Consider the following 18,575-nt stretch of genomic DNA (forward strand, 5'->3'; position numbering starts at 1 on the left):
TCCTCTCAAAAAAAAAAAAGAATTCATCCGACCAAGTCACTAAGCACCACCACCACCATCACCCAGGGGAGTGTGGAAAGGATTAGAATTCAGAGCTTCAGGTTTAAGAGGAAGCATCCCCTATTCAAGTTTTGCCATCTACCTTGGAAGGCTGCTGTGTGTCCCAAATGCCACTAGTGATATCCTGAATCAAAAGACAGGCAGCAACTAGGCGAGGCATGCTGGCTTACACCTGTAATCCCAGCACTTTGGGAGGCCAAGACAAGAGGACTGTTTGAGTCCAAGAGTTCTAGACCAGCCTGGGCAAAATGCCAAAACCCCATCTCTACCAAAAATACAAAAAACTAGCCAGGCACGGTAGTGCTTGCCTGTTAGTCCCAGCTACTCAGGAGACTGAGGTGGGGGACTCACCTAAGCCTGGGAAATCGAGGCTACAAGGTGAGCTGTGATCACACCACTGCACTCCAACCTGGGTGAAGGAGTGAGACCTTGTCTCAAAAGAAAAAAAAGCAGCAATGAAAGGTGCATCTAGCAACAAAGAATATAAAAAATAAAATTTTGCCTAAGACCAGGACTCTCCAATTATTATTATTATTATTATTATTATTATTTTGAGACGGAGTTTCACTCTTGTTGCCCAGGCTGGAATGCAATGGCACAATCTCAGCTTACCGCCTCCCAGATTCAAGTGATTCTCCTTGCCTCAGCCTCCTGAGTAGCTGGGAATACAAGCGCCCACCACCATGCCTGGCTAATTTTGTATTTTTAGTAGAAATGGGGTTTCACCATGTTGGTCACACTGGTCTCCAACTCCCCACCTCAGGTGATCCACCCACCTCGGCCTCCCAAAGTGCTGGGATCACAGGTGTCAGCTACTGCACCTGGCCCCAGAAAGAAAAATGATGTTCACAGTCAGGTGCAGTGGCTCACGCCTATAATCTCAGCACTTTGGGAGGCTAAGGCAGGCGGATCACGAGGTCAGGAGTTCAAGACCAGCCTGGCCAACATGGTGAAACCCCATCTCTACTAAAAAGACAAAAATTAGCCGGGTGTGGTAGTGTGTACAGGGAGTCCCAGCTATTTGAGGGGGATGAGGCTGGAGGATCGCTTAATACTGGGAAGTTGAAGCTGCAATAAGCCGTGTTCAAGCCACTGCACTCTAGCCTGGGCAACAAGGTGAGACCCTGTCTCAAAAACAACAACAACAAGTAAATATAAAATACACAGTATCTAGCATACTTAAATATTACGTATACTACAACCCCAGCTTCCCAAGTTAAAAGCCATGGTTAAGTTAGTGAATTAACAGACAAAAAGATTCACAACCATTATTAACTTTGGTAGAAATTTAAAAATAGGCTGGGCGCAGTGGCTCACGCCTGTAATCCCAGCACTTTGGGAGGCCGAGGTGTGTGGATCACGAGGTCAAGAGATCGAGACCATCCTGGTCAACATGGTGAAACCCCGTCTCTACTAAAAATACAAAAAATTAGCTGGGCATGGTGGCGCGTGCCTGTAATCCCAGCTACTCAGGAGGCTGAAGCAGGAGAATTGTCTGGACCCAGGAGGTAGAGGTTGCAGTGAGCCAAGATCACGCCATTGCACTCTAGCCTGGGTAACAAGAGCGAAACTCTGACTCAAAAAAAAAAAAAGAAATTTAAAAATAAAACTTAAAAAATCGTAAAAAGGAGGCTGATTCTACAAGTGCCTCGTGAGATACATGGCTTTTAATGCCTTGTTTGTATCTCTGGGTAGGTATCAGCCAGCCTATATATTTAAGCCTGATAATTGTTTCCTATGTTGTTAGCATTTCATGGTTTAAAAAGATATCTTATCTTGTATATTTCATCTCTGTTTTTGTTTTGTTTTTGGTTGTGGGATAAAATTACTCATATTGTAGTCATAATTAGAAATAGAAGTTATGGCAATCTTTAATATACTGACTCTGAACTTTAGTATTCATTAATTAAAATTAACTACAATGGTGATTTACAAACCATAAGACAATAAAACATTACACATTTTGTTTAAGACAAACAAACAAAAACATATGGACAACTTACTCCAAAAAGGTTTTCCTGAAGAACTGTTTTAACTGCATAGGATGCAGAGGGAATTGAGGGAGGACAACTAATAAAATTTAGCCTGAAGGGAAGGATATAAGAACCAGTAGGCTGGTTCTTATATCTTATATTCTTATATAAGAATGTAAGAACCAGTAGGCTGGCCGGGCGCAGTAGCTCACGCCTGTAATCCCAGCACTTTGGGAGGCCGAGGTGGGCAGATCACGAGGTCAGGAGTTCGAGACCAGCCTAGCCAAAATGGTGAAACCCCATCTCTAGTAAAAATACAAAAATTAGCCAGGTGTGGTGGCGTGTGCCTGTAGTCCCAGCTACTTGGAAGGCTGAGGCAAAAGAATTGCCTGAACCCGGGAGGTGGATGTTGCAGTGAACCAAGATTACACCACTGCACTCCAGCCTGGCCGACAGAGAGAAAATGTGTCAAAAAAAAAAAAAAAAAAATCAGTTTAGAACCAGAAGGCTACAGATTACAATCTTCTCCAAAATTTTACCAAGAGTCTTGCCAAAGGGTCTCTGTCTTTGTTTAATTAGATATTGAAAGTCTTTAACTAGATATTGCCACAGACTACCTACCATTAGTAACCAGGATATATCTAGGGAATTAACAGGTTAGCCAATCACAGGAGTAAAAGCAATACAGTAATATGAATGAGAAAACAAGAGAAGAAATTTTTGTACAGACAAAAAGGTCATGCTCCTACCTCAGAATATTTTCCTCTGTAGCTACTTAAGCTTCGTTCCATTCTTTGCAACCGCTGAATCAACTGTTCTTTGTTGAGACTGTCTGAATTCCCTACCAAGTCTTCAGCCTCGCTATCCATATCAGAGGGTGGATCAAAAGTGGCAGAAGAACAGTCCAGGTCAAGTCGATTCAGGGATTCTCTAGAAGATGTTCGTACCAAAGACTCTTTAGAAGAAGACCGGAAAAGAGACTCCTTTATTGGACTTCGAAACAAAGACTCCACGGAGGGCACCCGGAGCTGGAGCTTCTGTGCAAAAGACTGTGTGTCACCTGACTGCAACCAAAACCCAACAGAATGTGTGGGTTAAAATACGCACATTTAGACTTCCATTACCCCATCACCAGTAACAATCTAATAAAAGTTCTAACAAGTTTAATTTATATTCCTGACATTTTACATAATATACTGTTTTTTGGAAAACAACACCCTTGGTGATTGCTGAAATGATGTTGGACCTGAAGTGAGAAGACTGGAGTACAGGTCCCAGGTCTGTCACCTAGAGATAGAATGCCCCTCAGTAAGTCACTTTCCTTCAGTCTGCACATCTGTAAGAAAGAAGAAAGCAGTACTTTCCCAGCTGACTTCACAGGTGTGTTGTGAGGATTCATCCACTAAACTGTAAGATCCTTGAAGGTAGTGACCATCTCCAAACACCATCCATAACAGTCCAAGCCCAGTGTCTAAACTCTAGGTATATACCATGAAATGTGAACTGTGTAACTGAACTTAAGTGGGTTTTATCTGGAGGGTCTTTATAGACGTGGTGATTCTTGATCAATCTCAAGGAAAGAGGGGAACTGAGGTGGGGGGAGGGTAACATGTAATGAACCCACTTTGTTTAATAAGGAGATGTGAGGCAGAGTTGACTATGTGGTGCAGTGTTGGCTGCAGAGTGGCAGTCAATTCTGCTCTACTTCCCATTTGTCTACTAGGAATAAAAACAGGCATTAACAAATTGTGGAGGACGGTTGAAAGGTCTGAGTTAGAGTCCCTCTGCACAGATCAGTAACTCCAGTGCTAGACAGTGATAAGCAAGACCTGTTCTCCTAATTCATTGGAATAACAACAAATTAATTTAAATAGTCACAGTGAAAAATAATATGAGCTGATTCAACTATTCTAAGCAGTATTGTTTTGTTCAGGTCACAGCACGCAATATTTAACAGATGTCTCCTAGAAGCTCATTCTCATTAGTTAACAACAGGGTCACCATAAGATCTGAAAGGTGCCAGGAGTGAAATACTTCAGGGAAACTGACGTCATGTGTAGCCAAAAAATACAGGAAAATAAAAAGATTCTCTTCAGTCTACAGTTTAAAAAATCAAAACAAAAATGTTTTACTCACGGATTCTAGAGATTTAATAATACTTGTCAGGCCGGGCGCAGTGGCTCAAGCCTGTAATCTCAGCACTTTGGGAGGCCGAGGCGGGTGGATCACAAGGTCAAGAGATCGAGACCATTCTGGTCAACATGGTGAAACCCCCGTCTCTACTAAAAATACAAAAAATTAGCTGGGCATGGTGGCGCATGCCTGTAATCCCAGCGACTCAGGTGGCTGAGGCAGGAGAATTGCCTGAACCCAGGAGGCGGAGGCTGCGGTGAGCCAAGATCGCGCCATTGCACTCCAGCCTGGGTAACATGAGTGAAACTCCGTCTCAAAAAAAAAAAAATAAAAATAATAATAATAATAATACTGGTCAAGGTAGGAATAAGAAAGAGGAGCTAATACACCCCATATCCTTCATACACACAGATTTGTCACAGGTGGTTTAAAAGAGTAAAATCTGGAAACAACCCAAATGTTTATTACTAGAAGATACAGTTCATAAATTATACTATATGGAGAGCACTTCCCAAGGCAACTCAGAAGTATGTCCTAGGCTATAAAGTATTTTCAAAAAAAATTTTTAATAAACAATAATACATGGAAAGAAGTTCAAGATATACTATTAAATGGGAAAAATCAAACTATAAAACAGTATGTATATTGTGAATTCATTTTGACTAAGTACTCCTTACACAGAAAGCCTGGAACCAGATATTTTGGATTTTGGATTTTTTCCAGACTTAGAATATCTGCATATACATAATGAGATATCATGGGGATGAGAACAAGACTAAACACGAAATTCATTTATGTTTCATACACACCTAATACACATAGTCTGAAGGTAATTTTCTATCATAGTTTTAATAATTCTTGTACATGAAACAAAGTCTGTGTACACTGAACCATCAGAAAGCAAAGGTGTCACAATTTCAGACACAAATACAATCTGTGGTTGTCTGGTATCACCATCATTCCTGACTCTGAACTTACATGCTACTGATAAGCAATAATTTTCTTAAGCTTATTCACATAAGTACTTCACAGCAAAAAATATATATGTGACATACCATTAATACAGTAAAAAACTAATGTGTTCAGCGTGACTAAGCAGCACAGTAGTATCACCAGAACACCTGTAACAGCTGTTAAGCAACAGCAACAACAAACACTAGTAAGCTTTCAGTCTCTATCTATGATGCTGAGTTTTGACTGAAAGGTTACTCCACACTGTATTTTCTTTTTTAGGTAAGAAGAAACACCAGAAGCAATTGAGGGACAAGGAAATGGGTCCACTAGGGAGGAGGAGGCATTCTGCTGGATGGCTTTTTAATTTAATTTTTTTAAGACATGGTCCTGCTTCGTTGGAGTGCAGTGGTGCGATCTCAGCTCACTGCAACCTCTACCTCCTGGGTTCAAGCGATTCTTGTGCCTCAGTTCCCCAAGTGGCTGAGATTACAGGCATGTGCCACCACACCTAATTTTTATATTTTTAGTAGAGACGAGGTTTCACCATGTTGGCCAGGCTGGTCTCGAACTCTTGACCTCAGGTGATTCACTCACCTCAGCCTCCCAAAGTGCTAGTATTACAGGTGTGAACTACCACACAGGGCCTCTGCAGGGCTCTTTGACATTTTCAACAAATCTTCACACAACAGAACAGAGAAGAAGCAAAAAACGACAGCAAGTAAAGCACACTGGCCTTGGCCCCATGTGGGGCATCATGGGGAACTGCCCTTAACGCATCTGGCCTGCACATGTGCCTCTGTGTTACTCTTTGTGGGCAGGCTTGCATGAGAGAATCTGGGTATGCCTGGAAAAGATAATTACACAGCTAGAGGGCAGGGAGAGTCTTTTATCCCTTGGGAACACTGAATAAGCTATGTTGTACACCAGTGTTTTGACTCCAACTCAACATGAGGTGAGGTGTGAAATTTTCCACTGTGGCATCATGTCAGTACTCAAAAATTGTGCAGATTTTGAAGGTTTTGGATTAGGGATGTTCAATCTATATAGGATACTTTGCCCCAGTAATAAGAGGATTCACAGGCTGCTACATTTTAAGAACTCTAGGGTGTGCTTTTTACCATGTCTTCAACCTTGATGTCAACTATGGTTTCCTGCTGCTGTCAATATGTTCAAAGTAAGCATTCCGCCCCCTTCCTGTATATACATTGTTCCTAATTTGCGAAACCCAACAATCAACTTTTCAGAAATTAGTTTAAAATAAAATTAAACAGGCCAGATGTGATGGCTCACATCTGTAATCCCAGTCACTTGGGAGGCTGAGGTGAGAAGACTGCTTGAGCCCAGGAGTTTGAGGTTGCAGTGAGCTATGATTGCACCATTGTACTGTAGCCTGGATGACAGAGCAAGATCCTGTCTCAAAAAAAAAAGTAAAACTGAGTGAAGCCATCTTTTTGTTATAAGAATTAATGAGATCGTATATGTAAAGTGTTTTATAAATGTCTAATACACAGCACATAATACCATTTTTTCATTTTTTTTTTTTTTTTTTTTTTTTTTTTTTTTTTTTTTTTTTTTTTTTTTTTTTTTTTTTTTTTTTGATACGGAGTCTTGCTCTGTCGCCAGGTTGGAGTGCAGTGGCACAGTCTCGGCTCACTGCAACCTCCACCTCCCGGGTTCAAGCGATTCTTCCGCCTCAGCCTCCCGAGTAGCTGGGGACTACAGATGCGCGCCAAACACCCAGCTAATTTTTGTATTTTTAGTAGAGACGGGGTTTCACCATGTTGGCCAGGATGGTCTCGATTTCTTGACCTCGTGATCCACCCGCCTCAGCCTCCCAAAGTGCTGGGATTACAGGCGTGAGCCACTGCATTTTTATCATTTTTAAAGAAAATATTTGTAATATTTAAGAAAGTGCAAAGCCCTCAGTGAGCTTACTTCCTGAATATCACCTACATTCATTCTTTACCTCAATTAAAATTCTGAATTTGTTATAAAGTTGATTATCATTCATTCCAATTTTTGCATTCATAACTATATTTAGTCTTTTTGGACTATTCTATGACAGAAAAAATATCTATTTTACATAATACTCCTGAATAATATTTTTTAAAGATCACTAGACATGTTCAGTACAGTACTACTTAAGACTGATGCCTTCTGATATTTTACCCCTACACTTCATGGCACTTATAGAAAATAATGCATTTGTAGAGAATTTAGGATGACCTGGAGTGGCTGCTCAAGACCAGAGTCAACAGACCCAGAGACTTGGGCTGCCCCTAGAATCTGACCAGCCTCACTGACAGTTATAAGGATCTAAGCTCACAAGACATCCATTCACGGAGTTTGGGAAGCTCATTTAAACATCTGTTAGACAATACTTCTGAATGTTTTGTCTACATAATTTAGTTCATAAATCATTTAGCTCATAAATCAACTTGTCTAGACTCATGTCCTGGGTTTGCAGAATTAAAGTGTTACTATTTTACATAAGGGACTACTAAGAACAGCCAGGATAATGATAATAGTCATCACTAAAACCAAAGTAAACAAATGTTCATCTCCAATACTGCCATCACAACGGTTTTTTTTTCTTGAGACAGGGTCTCACTCTGTCACCCAGGCTGGAGTTACACTGGTCTGATCTCAGCTCCCTGTAGCCTCCACCCTCCAGGCTCAAGCAATTCTCATGCCTCAGCCCCCTGAATAGCTGGGATTACAGGCAGGCACAACCACAGCAGGTAATTTTTTTTTTTTTTTTTTTAGTAGAGACGGGGTTTCGCTATGTTGTCAGGGCTGGTCTCAAACTCCTGGTCTCAAGTGATCTGGTCTGAAGCAATCTGGTCTGAAGCCTCCCAAAGTGCTGGGATAACAAGCATGACCCACCACACCCACCCTGCTAATCATAATGATTTTTTTTCCTTCTTTTTTAGAAGCGGTCAAACAAATATCACTTGTGCCCCTCTCTATAAATAACTTTTTTTAAAACCAAGGACAAAAACTCCGGTAGTAATACACTCTTTAAAGTAGAGGAGACTTTAAATGAAATCTCATTCCTTCATGTTCCCCTTCCACCTTATATAACTCAATATGTCTCTCAATATGGCTACCTCCATAATCTTTTATAACTATAAATGCAGATCACAAATGTTTTCAGTTTCTCATAATTTTCTTTTTCCTTCTTTCTTTTCTTTTTTTTTTTTTGAGACAGAGTCTCACTCTGTTACCCAGGCTGCAGTGTAGTGACGCAAACTCAGCTCATGGCAATGTCTGCCACCTGGGTTCAAGTGATTCTCATGCTTCAGCCACCCAAGTAGCTGGGATTTCAGGCATGTGCCACTCCTGACTGACTTTTTCTATTTTTAACTGAGACAAGGTTTCACCATGTTGGCCAGGATAGTCTCGAACTCTTGGCCCCAAACGATCTGCTTACCTCAGCCTCCCAAAGTGCTGGGATTACAGGCGTGAGCCACAAAACCTAGCCTCTCATTAATTTTTAAAATGAAAAATAATACAATCTTGCTTTCATTTAAAACTTTTTCCAAGAAACCATGAGCAAACCTGTATTTACCATATGCACTGTATTGAATATTTGGGCATCACCATTTAAATGTAAAGTCAGATGCTAATAATTACATAGACTGACCTACACTCTGAAATGACTTGTTATTTTCTAAAATAACAATTAGTAACAGACCTGGGGAATGGTCGGTTCACTTCCGTTAACTCTGTCAGGAGATTTCGTGGCATGAGTAGATGCATTCTAAGAAAAAGAAAGAAACATTGTAAAGCAAAAGAACAAAAAACTAAAGGTTTAAAACTGTTAAGAATAAAACCCAAATACCAAGACCTATTAGATACACTTATCTATTAAACAAAATTAGTAATTGTTCATTTATTAGAACGTTTTCATGCAAGGCAAAACTGTTGTAGTATGGTAAGTATTTCAGAAAATTCATTTTGCTGTAATACATAGAACCCAATAGCAAAGATTAGTATGTAGCAAAATTTATTTTAAGCTAGTCACATACCTCTTCCCATTATGTCCACAGTTTTTCCCCCATAACAAAAATCAACATCAGGGAATCAATGAACAATCTCACTCACACAGAAAACTAACCAGAAAAGGAAGTAATGTTAGTTTTTACCTACAATAACATAATACTCAAAATTAGTTGGGCTAAGCTCTGAAAAAATATCTTGAAAGCAAGAAATGGTAATGCCTCATTCATTTGAACTTAGCAATCTAAATGAAATTATAATTTTCACAAGAACTTAAAATCTTCTTCTTCCACACATGAAAGGTTTTTGTTTTGTTCTGTTCATATGCCCAAGGTTCCAAGTTAAGCAACATTCTACTGATTACATCATACTGGCATAGATTTCATAATAGATGAGATTCCTTGAGGTTCAAATTCTACATTGCATTTATAATACACTGAGTGTCTAACTAAAATTAGTTAGTTAGAACTGTGGAAGTAACTCATGATAAAATAACTTCCATGTTTTAAACAAAAATATTCCACCAAATGCCCGCCACTATGTTTCAGTACCTTGGTAGTTACATCTTGCATTTCCCCCACCTCTAGAGCTGACCAAGAAAAGGCAAATATCTGACCTAACTTGCGGAAAAGGTGCTCAGTTTTTCAAAGGTGTTTTCTACTTTGTGAACAATGATTAGGTAGCTGACAGTAAGAAATTATTAATTTTTAGGTGTGATAAAGAAATATTGTGGCTAAAAATTTTTCGTCTTTTTTTCTGAGACAGGGTCTTGCTCCATTGCCCAAGTTGGAGAGCAATGTCATGCTCACAGTTCACTACAGCCTCCTCCCAGCCTCAAGTGATCCTCTCATCTCAGCCTCCTTAGTTGCTGGGATTACAGGTGTGCACTACCACACCTGGCTAATTTTTGTACAAACGGAGTTTCCCCATGTTGCCCAGGCTGGTCTCAGATGATCAGCCCTCCTTAGCCTCCCAAAGTGCTGAGATTACAAGCGTGAGCCACCATGCCCAGCCATCTTTATCTTTTAGAGTAGTGGTCCTCAACGTTTTTGGCACCAGGGAGGTGCCAAAAGACAATTTTTCTAAAGACCGGTTTCATGAAAGACAATTTTTCTAAAGACCGGGGGTGCAAGGATGGTCTGAGGATGATTCAAGTGCATTACACTTATTGGGCACCTTATTTCTATTATTATTACACTGTAATAGACAGTGAAATAATTATACAACTCACCATGCTGTAGAATCAGTGGGAGCCCTGAGCCTGTTTTCCTGCAACTAGACGGTCCCATCTGGGGGTGATGAGAGACAGTGACAGATCATCAGGCATTAGATTTTAATAAGGAGGACGCAACCCATATCCTTTGCATGCAGTTCACAGCAGGGTTCACACTCCTATGAAAATCTACTGTCACCACTCATCTAACAGGAGGCGGAGCTCAGGTAGTGATGCGGGTGAAGAGCAACTGTAAATGCAGATGCAACTTCACTGGCTTGCCTGCCGCTTACCTCCTGCTATGCAGCCCAGTTACCAACAGGCCATGGACCAGTGCCTGGAAGTTGAGAAACACTGTTTTAGAGATACACACCAAAATATTTACTGATGGAACAGAGTTTCTGAAATTTGCTTCAACTATCCAATGGTGTGGGGTGGGGAAGCCAGGGGGAGCTGCGCAAGTAGCCAAGATGGTAGTGGTGCGGTCAGGGAAGCGTGGGCTAGGGTAACAGATAAAACAGGATGGCCATGAGTTATTAATGATTGGCACTGGGTGATGGACATGGGGAGGGGTTCTTGTACCACTACTACTACTATTTCCACTTTTGTAATATGTTTCAACTTTTCCCTAATAAAAACAAATTTTAAGTACCTCCTCCTCTTCCGTCTAATAAAATGCTATCAAATTTTATCAGTCTAAGACATTTCCTTAAAGTTAGATAGGGAAGACAGGCTGGTAGAACACAGGAATTAACTTTTATCTTCCAGTTATATACATGACATCTAGCCATGTAACATTATAATGAATGCCTTCTAGGTATAAAAATATAATATGCTACATACTATAAAGTAGGGGTCATAAGCCCCTGGGCCACAGTCCAGTATTACCCCATGGCCTGTTAGGAACGGGGCCACGCAGTAGAAGGAGAGCGGTGAGTGACTAAGTGAAGCTTCATCTGCATTTACAGCTGCTCCCCATCAGTCACATTACCACCTGAGCTCTGTCTACTGTCAGATCAGTGGTGACATCAGACGTTCATAGAAGTATGAACCCTGTTGTGAACTGTGCATGCAAAGGCTCTAGGTTGCGTGCTCCTTATGAAACTCTAATGCCTAATGATCTGTCACTGTGTCCCATCACCCCCAGATGGGACCATCTAATTGCAGGAAAACAAGCTCAGGGCTCCCACTGATTCTACGTGAGTTGTATAATTACTTCATTACACATTATAATATAATGATAATTGAAATAAAGTACACAGTATAAATGTAATATACTCGAATCATCCCAAAACCATCCTTGGGTCCCCAGTCCATGGAAAAATTGTCTTCCACGAAACCAGTCCCTGGTGCCAAAAGGTTGGGGACCACTGCATAAAATATAAAATATGCTTTAGGGAGATCAACAATTATCTTCACCAGTTAATATACTGAAAATTAATAGACAAATTATGGAGAAAGAAAATGAAGGGGCTCCATACAATATTTAGTTTAAGAGGAAGAACAGCAAGAAAATCCATATTCTGTTTTAAGTAAATGACTTGACATGTGATTGTGGTCCATATAAAAACGCTACACTGGGATGAGTGCAGTGGCTCACACCTGTAATCCTAGCACTTTGGGAGGCCAAGGCGGGGGAATCACCTGAGGTCTGGAGTTCAAGACCAGCCTGGCCAATACGGTGAAATCCTCGTCTCTACTAAAAATACAAAAATTAGCCAGGTGTGGTGGTATGCACCTATAGTTCCAGCTACTTGGGAGGCTGAGGCAGGAGAATCGCTTTAACCCTGGAGGCAGAGGTTGCAGTGAGCCGAGATCATACCACTTCACTCCAGCCTGGGGGACAAGGCGAGACTCTGTCTCAAAAGATTAAAAAAAAAGCTACCCTACAATTGTTTGAAATACCACTCTATTAAACACACAGAGAACAAAATTTAAAAACTTCTCCCCATATATATATTTCCATTTATGTATTAAACCGCATATCTAAATAAATGCAGGACAGCTTATGAAAAGTATTGGCCTAAGTTCTCCCGTAAATTTACATCAGGAATCTCGAGAAGTAAAATCAGAGACTTGTCACTACTTGCCACGCCTTCTCCATTTCTGCCAAACTTCTGTTCTTCCAGCTTTCAATTTTTGTGAAGCTTTGTATGTGAGGCTTCATATGGTTCCTGGAAGACTAACACATTCCTTATGCCTGTGTTCTTTTCTATGAAGCCTTAACTCCTTTGTACTTTAAGTGTATGTTGACATTTTTGTCTCCAAAGCAAACTATAAACTCTCAGAGGACAGAGCCCTCTATTTCTTCCCTTTTTCTTCCCTTCGACTTGTAAGTTCAGGGGTACATGTTCAGGATGTGCAAGTCTGTTACACAGGTAAACGTGTGCCATGGTGAGAATGCTGGCATTTTCATCTTAGTCCCCATGACCTAACATTTTGCCTGACCTAACATTTTGCCTGACCTAACATTTTGCCTGACCTAACATTTTGCGTGACTAGTATTAAGGGCTCAATAAATGCTTATTAAATCCTTATGCAGTTGCTTCCTCTCAAGGCTTTCTCCTGGCAAGGTGCCTATAGAACTAGCTCAATACCTGTCAATACTCAAAACTCACCAATCCTTTTCATTGGGAAAATTATTAGATAAAAACTCTTTTAAAGTATATTCAACTTAAAACCACACAGGTTCCCTGCCAGACTTTTCTTCAATTACATATTTTTTCGGTCTTTCAATAACCATTGTATTGACTGCTGAGCAAGAAGGATATAATAATCTTAGAATTTGGGGTAAACAGCTACATTTATCAAAAAACTTAACTAAGGAAAAGTCAGTACCTGGTGAACTTATAGTGGATTAGACCCTAGCTAAATTTTTATTCCAAAATGGGCTATGCTATGGTCTCCCTTGTCCCACTGGGAGAAATAAGTTTTTGACTAGGCTGGGTGTGGTGGCTCAGGCCTGCAATCCCAGCACTTTGGGAGGGGGAGGCAGGAGGATCACTTGAGCCCAACAGTGTGAGACCCGCCTGGCCAAGATGGTAAAACCCCATCTCTACTAAAAATAGAAAAATTAGCCAGGTATGGTAGCATGCACCTGTGCTCCCAGCTTGGTGGGAGCTCCCAGTTCCCAGCTTGGGAGGCTGAGATGGGAGGATCACCTGAGCCCAGGAAGTAGAAGTTGCAGCGAGCCAACATCACGATACTGCACTCCAGCCTGGGTGTCAGAGTGAGACCCTCTCTCTCAAAAAAAAAAAGAACAAGAAAGTGACAGAGCAAGACTAAAAAAAAAAAAAAAAAAGCACTAAAGCCTCCACTTTTACATTAATAGCATTCTCAACAACAGAATAAGTACTCAATACAAATGCTTTTCTGCTGTTTTTTTTTTAATAGCTTCTATTACTACTACATGAAAATATAAAGCAATATTATTTTATACTTTTCAAAGTAAATTGGGCCAGACACAGTGGGTCATGCCTGTAATCCCAGCACTTTCTGAGGCTGAGACAGGAGAATCACCTGAGGCCAGGAGTTCAAGATAAGCCTGGGCAATATTGTGAGATTATGTTTCTAAAAAAATTAAAATAAGATTAGCTGGGCATGGTGGCATATGTCTGTAGTCCCATGTCCTTGGGAGGCTGAGGAAGAAGGACTGCTTGAGCCCAGGGATTCGAGGATACAGTGAGCCGTGAGCATACCACTGTACTCCAGCCTGGGCAACACAATGAGACCCCACTCAAACCAATATATATGTATCCCAGAAAATCAGTTAAGTCTCTCTAACTGGGACTTCTGACTCCCTCCCAAATCAGTTTTGAAAACAATGAGATATTACTTGTAATTACAGAGCCCAGGAGAGACCACATTTCCTTGAGACCCAAGCTAAGGCGTAACTAGAAATCTCATTATCTCCCTAGCTGCTTTATTTTCTAAAACTGAGTTTACAACGTAATTTAAGACTGCTACTGGCCATATGCAAACCATGTCTTTACTGGCTACATGGTTCAAGTACAGAAACATTCTATTTCCATCACCAGCTACCTAATAAATTAAACCAATTCTTACTGTTTAGAAAAACCTCAATCTCAATCTGATGGTGTTTGACACATTTCTGCACTGTAAACTTTTCTTTTGTTTTTATAATTAACAAGATTTCTACAACAATTTTTTTAAAAAAGAAAGAAAAATCTCAATCCCAGTTCAGTCAGCATTTAATTCCAAAGGCTATCCTTACTGTACAAACATCTCAAATTTTAATTTGCTAAATTATGAGCTTACCAGACACTTTCAAAAGGAAAATGTCCATTTTCCAAAAATTAAATTACATACAAGATTCAAAACTGTGTGGCACAAGTCAGTTGAAAACAAATGCGACAATCCTCTCCTTTCAGATATTTAACACCTAAAAAACAGGTAACTGCAAAATAAGATGCAATTATCTGTTACAGCAGAATCTACCTATTCAGTGTTGTTTAATTATGGACTTAACATATAACAATGAATTATTCCCCTAAAAATGTAAGTCATATCTCAAAACATTCTTAACCTCCCATCAATAGTAGAACAGAGATTTGTAGCACTGCCTATCTTTTTTTAGTTAATGAACAAACATTCCTGGGAGAAAAAACAAGGTTAGACTAAGCCAAGGTAGCTTCATTACTAAAGTAGCTAAATTAGCGAAACAGTGTTATTTTTGTTGCAGTTAAAAAGCTACCAGGAAGCACACCAGCCATCAGAATTCAGCAATTAACTCTCTGATTTTTTAGAGCAGGGTTAGCACCAAGACACTGAAGATGCTTTGAGAGAAGGTAAGTGGCAAGTAACAGGAGATTTGCTTCTACAATTGCCAAATTACTTTGCTTCCCCACAAAGGGATTGCAGAAAGCGTGGAAGGACTCACCACACTGTCACTCTGTGTTTTAGGATGTTTGGAGGAATCCAAAGCAAAGATAGTATACTCAGAGAGAAAAGCAGGCTCTGCTATCATCCCGGCTAGCAGCTGTGTCATTCAGTGTAATAAGCAAAGGTATAAAAATAAAACAAATGATGAAAACCAAATCATAATGGCATGTTGCAAAGTGTTCTCACCATGCGGCATGCGTTAACACTATAACGGTCATCAGTACCACCACGATCACCATCACCACCACCACCCTAGCCACAGAAATAATAAGCTGTTGGAAAAGGTCAGGAATAGAGATGGGTGATCAGTTTAGGAACTCAAAACCCAATCCGTGAACAACTTGCTTACTGACATACATATGATATCCTCAACAGAAAGCACCGTAAAACATATCTGGCAATCTGTTATAAAAATCAATACCAATTAAAAATAAAAACAATACATGACGGGACATGGTTTCAGACATGCAAGCTAAGTAAGTTCTTGAGATCTTCTATACGGCAGAGCACCTACAGTTAACAATACTGTATTATAGGGCCAGCCGCAGTAGCTCCTGCCTGATAATATCAGCCCTATAGGAGGCCGAGGTGGGCAGATCACTTCAGGTCAGGAGTTCAAGACCAGCCTGGCCAACATGGTGAAACCCCATCTCTACCAAAAATACAAAAATTAGGCAGGTGTGGTGGTGAGCACCTGTAATCCCAGCTACTTGGGAGCCCGAGGCAGGAGAATCACTTGAACCCAGTAAGCAGAGGTTGCAGTGGGCCGAAATCACGTCATTGCACTCCAGCCTGCGCAACTGAGTGAGAATCCATCTCAAAAAAAAAAAAAAAAAAAAACTGTATTATAAAAGGCTGGAGCATAGTAATACACTCTTGGCACACTCTTGCAGCCTTAACCTCCCAGGCTCAAGCCATCCTCCACCTCAGCCTCCTGAGTAGCTGGAACTACAGGCACACATCTCCATGACTGGCCAATTTTTGTATTTTTTGATAGAGACAGGGATGCACCACGTTGCCCAGGCTGGTCCCGAACTCCTGAGCTCAAGAGATCCACCTGCCTCAGCCTCCCAAAGTGCTAGGATTACAGGCGTAAGCCAACATACCTGGCCTAAAATTTTCTAGAAAAGCAGATCTTATGTTAGTTCTTACCAAAAATAATAACAATGGGGGTAGGAGGAAATTTTGGGAGGTAATAGATGTGTCTATGATCTTGATGGTGGTGATGGTTTCACAGGTATATACTTATCACCAAATTCATCAAATTGTACACATTAAATATGTACAGCTTTTTACATGTCAGTCATATCTCAGTAAAGTGGGTTAAAAAATGCATGGTAAAGAACACAAAATCTTAGAATAACTTTCATAAATATTGACTCATTCATTTTTACATATTCAAAAAAATAGCATGAAAACACATGGCGAGAATAAAACATAAAAAACTTTAATCATTTATTTGTACTTACATAGCACATTATTTTTCTCTAAAATATGTACATTAGAGACATTTGAAACTTTATAATAAGTTTAAAGACATTTTCTGTTACACTAATGCTTTTGGTACATATTATCTTCTCTGCTTTAGTTTTCTTTCAGAAACTGTATACTACACACCAAACTACTGACAATCATGAATTAGATGTACAATAAGTTATAATCAGAATGAATTTTTTGATGAGCGAAGTTATACAAATCTACAAGTAATAAAATTGCATAGAATTACACACATACACAAACACACACAGAAGACATGAGCATGTAAAGCTGGTAAAACCTCAATAAGAGTTTACTGGCATATAAATGATATATGCAACAGGAAACACTGCATGTAACATACCTGGCAATCTGGCATTCTGTGGATGCCACAGTTTACTAATGTCAGTTTCCTTGTTTGGACAGTGTACTAGGGTTACACAGATGTTACTATTGGGGAGAAATGGGTGAGGGGTATATAGGGCTTCCCCCACAAAAGATGTTAGAACCTCCCCCACAAAAGATGTTAGAACCTCCTATGAATCTATAATTATTTCTAAATAAAATCTAAAACCAGCTTGGGCAACAAAACAAAACCCCATCTCTACAAAAACTACAAAAAATTTGCCAGGCGTGGTGGCACACACATATAGTCCCAGCTACCTGGGAGGCTAAGGTAGGAGGCTCACCTAAGCCTGGCAGTGAGCTGTGATCACACCACTGCATTCCAGCCTGGGCAAAACAGTGAGATCCTTTCTCAAAAAAATTTTTGAAACATGACTTTACCAGTTATTACCTAATATGGTGATAAATTACATATATCATATATAACTTACAGCTGAAAAGAAATGTCTGCAAAAGCTTAAGAGCATAAACTTTTCATCTCAATACTGCAGAGTTATGAATACTAACTAGAGCCTTAACTAACTCTTCATTTGGTCCTACATTAGAGGCCTTCGTAATTCTAAGTAGGAAAAACATTTTAACGTCTTGTATATTATGTGATAACTAGTACTTCTTGGACAGGATGCAGCCATTAACTTTATTAGTAGAATACTAAAATATGCTACATGCCTGTTTGGCTCTAGGGTATCAACATATCCAAGTTTCTACTTCTATTGAAAATCTTACAGGAAGTCAGATCATCCTTTGAATGGATGTTAAATTTAAGTTAAAGGCTATAAAAAACCAATGATGAAGTTATATGTGTCTGAACATTCGTGAAGTCTATCTGAAACTCGCTGCAGATGTGCGTTAAAGGCTTTCAATCTCTCTATCCTCCATGTCTCATACTCTCATATATGTATATGTGTGTGTTTATTGAAGTATATCAAAATTACTGTCCATTGACAGCCATCTTAAAGCCTCAGGAGTCTTTGGCACTCCTCTATAGGGCACTCACTTATCATGAATGAAGGTTGTAGGACTAGAAATTGCTCTGGGTGAGTCAGTGAGTAGGCCACGAGAGAAGGTGAAGTCCTAGGATGTTACTGTGAGCTTTTATACCCCTGGCAGCACAATAGGTTTGTTTATACAAGCATCACCACAAACACATTACAACAGCTACATGTCGCTAGGCGACAGGATTTTTTCAGCCCCCTGATAATCTTATGGGACTATTGTCATATATGCAGTCCATCGTTGAAAAACTATTATTATTTATTTCAGTGATTTTTAGATTGCTTTTTATTCAGGTAACAAACGCTGGAATATCATCTCTCATGTATAACACTGGGAGAAGGGCCTAAAAAGCTTAGTGCCTTTGTAAAAAGGCCTAAAAAGTTTAGTGTCTTCCCAAGGGTATAAATCCCTCTGCCTCTAAGACAGATGGTCCTGTTTCTTTTCTTTTCTTTTTTTTTTTT

General features: G+C 40.0%; 1 protein-coding gene across 5 annotated transcripts in view; it reads right to left on the bottom strand.

The window, feature by feature from the left end:
- The window catches only part of GOLGA4 (golgin A4), a 116,500-nt gene that overhangs the window by 79,329 nt on the left and 18,596 nt on the right, over window positions 1-18,575 (bottom strand). For 4 of the 5 annotated variants that reach the window (XM_017508445.2, XM_017508448.2, XM_037731305.1 and 1 more), the window contains exons 3-5: window positions 15,236-15,334; window positions 8,818-8,883; window positions 2,783-3,097 (exon numbers count right to left, since the gene is read on the bottom strand). In XM_017508445.2, coding sequence (XP_017363934.1) covers window positions 2,783-3,097; window positions 8,818-8,883; window positions 15,236-15,334 — 480 coding nt within the window. The remainder of the gene's footprint in view (window positions 1-2,782; window positions 3,098-8,817; window positions 8,884-15,235; window positions 15,335-18,575) is intronic. The other variant, XM_017508449.2, reaches the window with a different exon arrangement.

Source organism: Cebus imitator, unplaced genomic scaffold, assembly GCF_001604975.1.
Source record: "Cebus imitator isolate Cc_AM_T3 unplaced genomic scaffold, Cebus_imitator-1.0 Scaffold391, whole genome shotgun sequence".
Lineage (NCBI taxonomy): Eukaryota > Metazoa > Chordata > Mammalia > Primates > Cebidae > Cebus > Cebus imitator.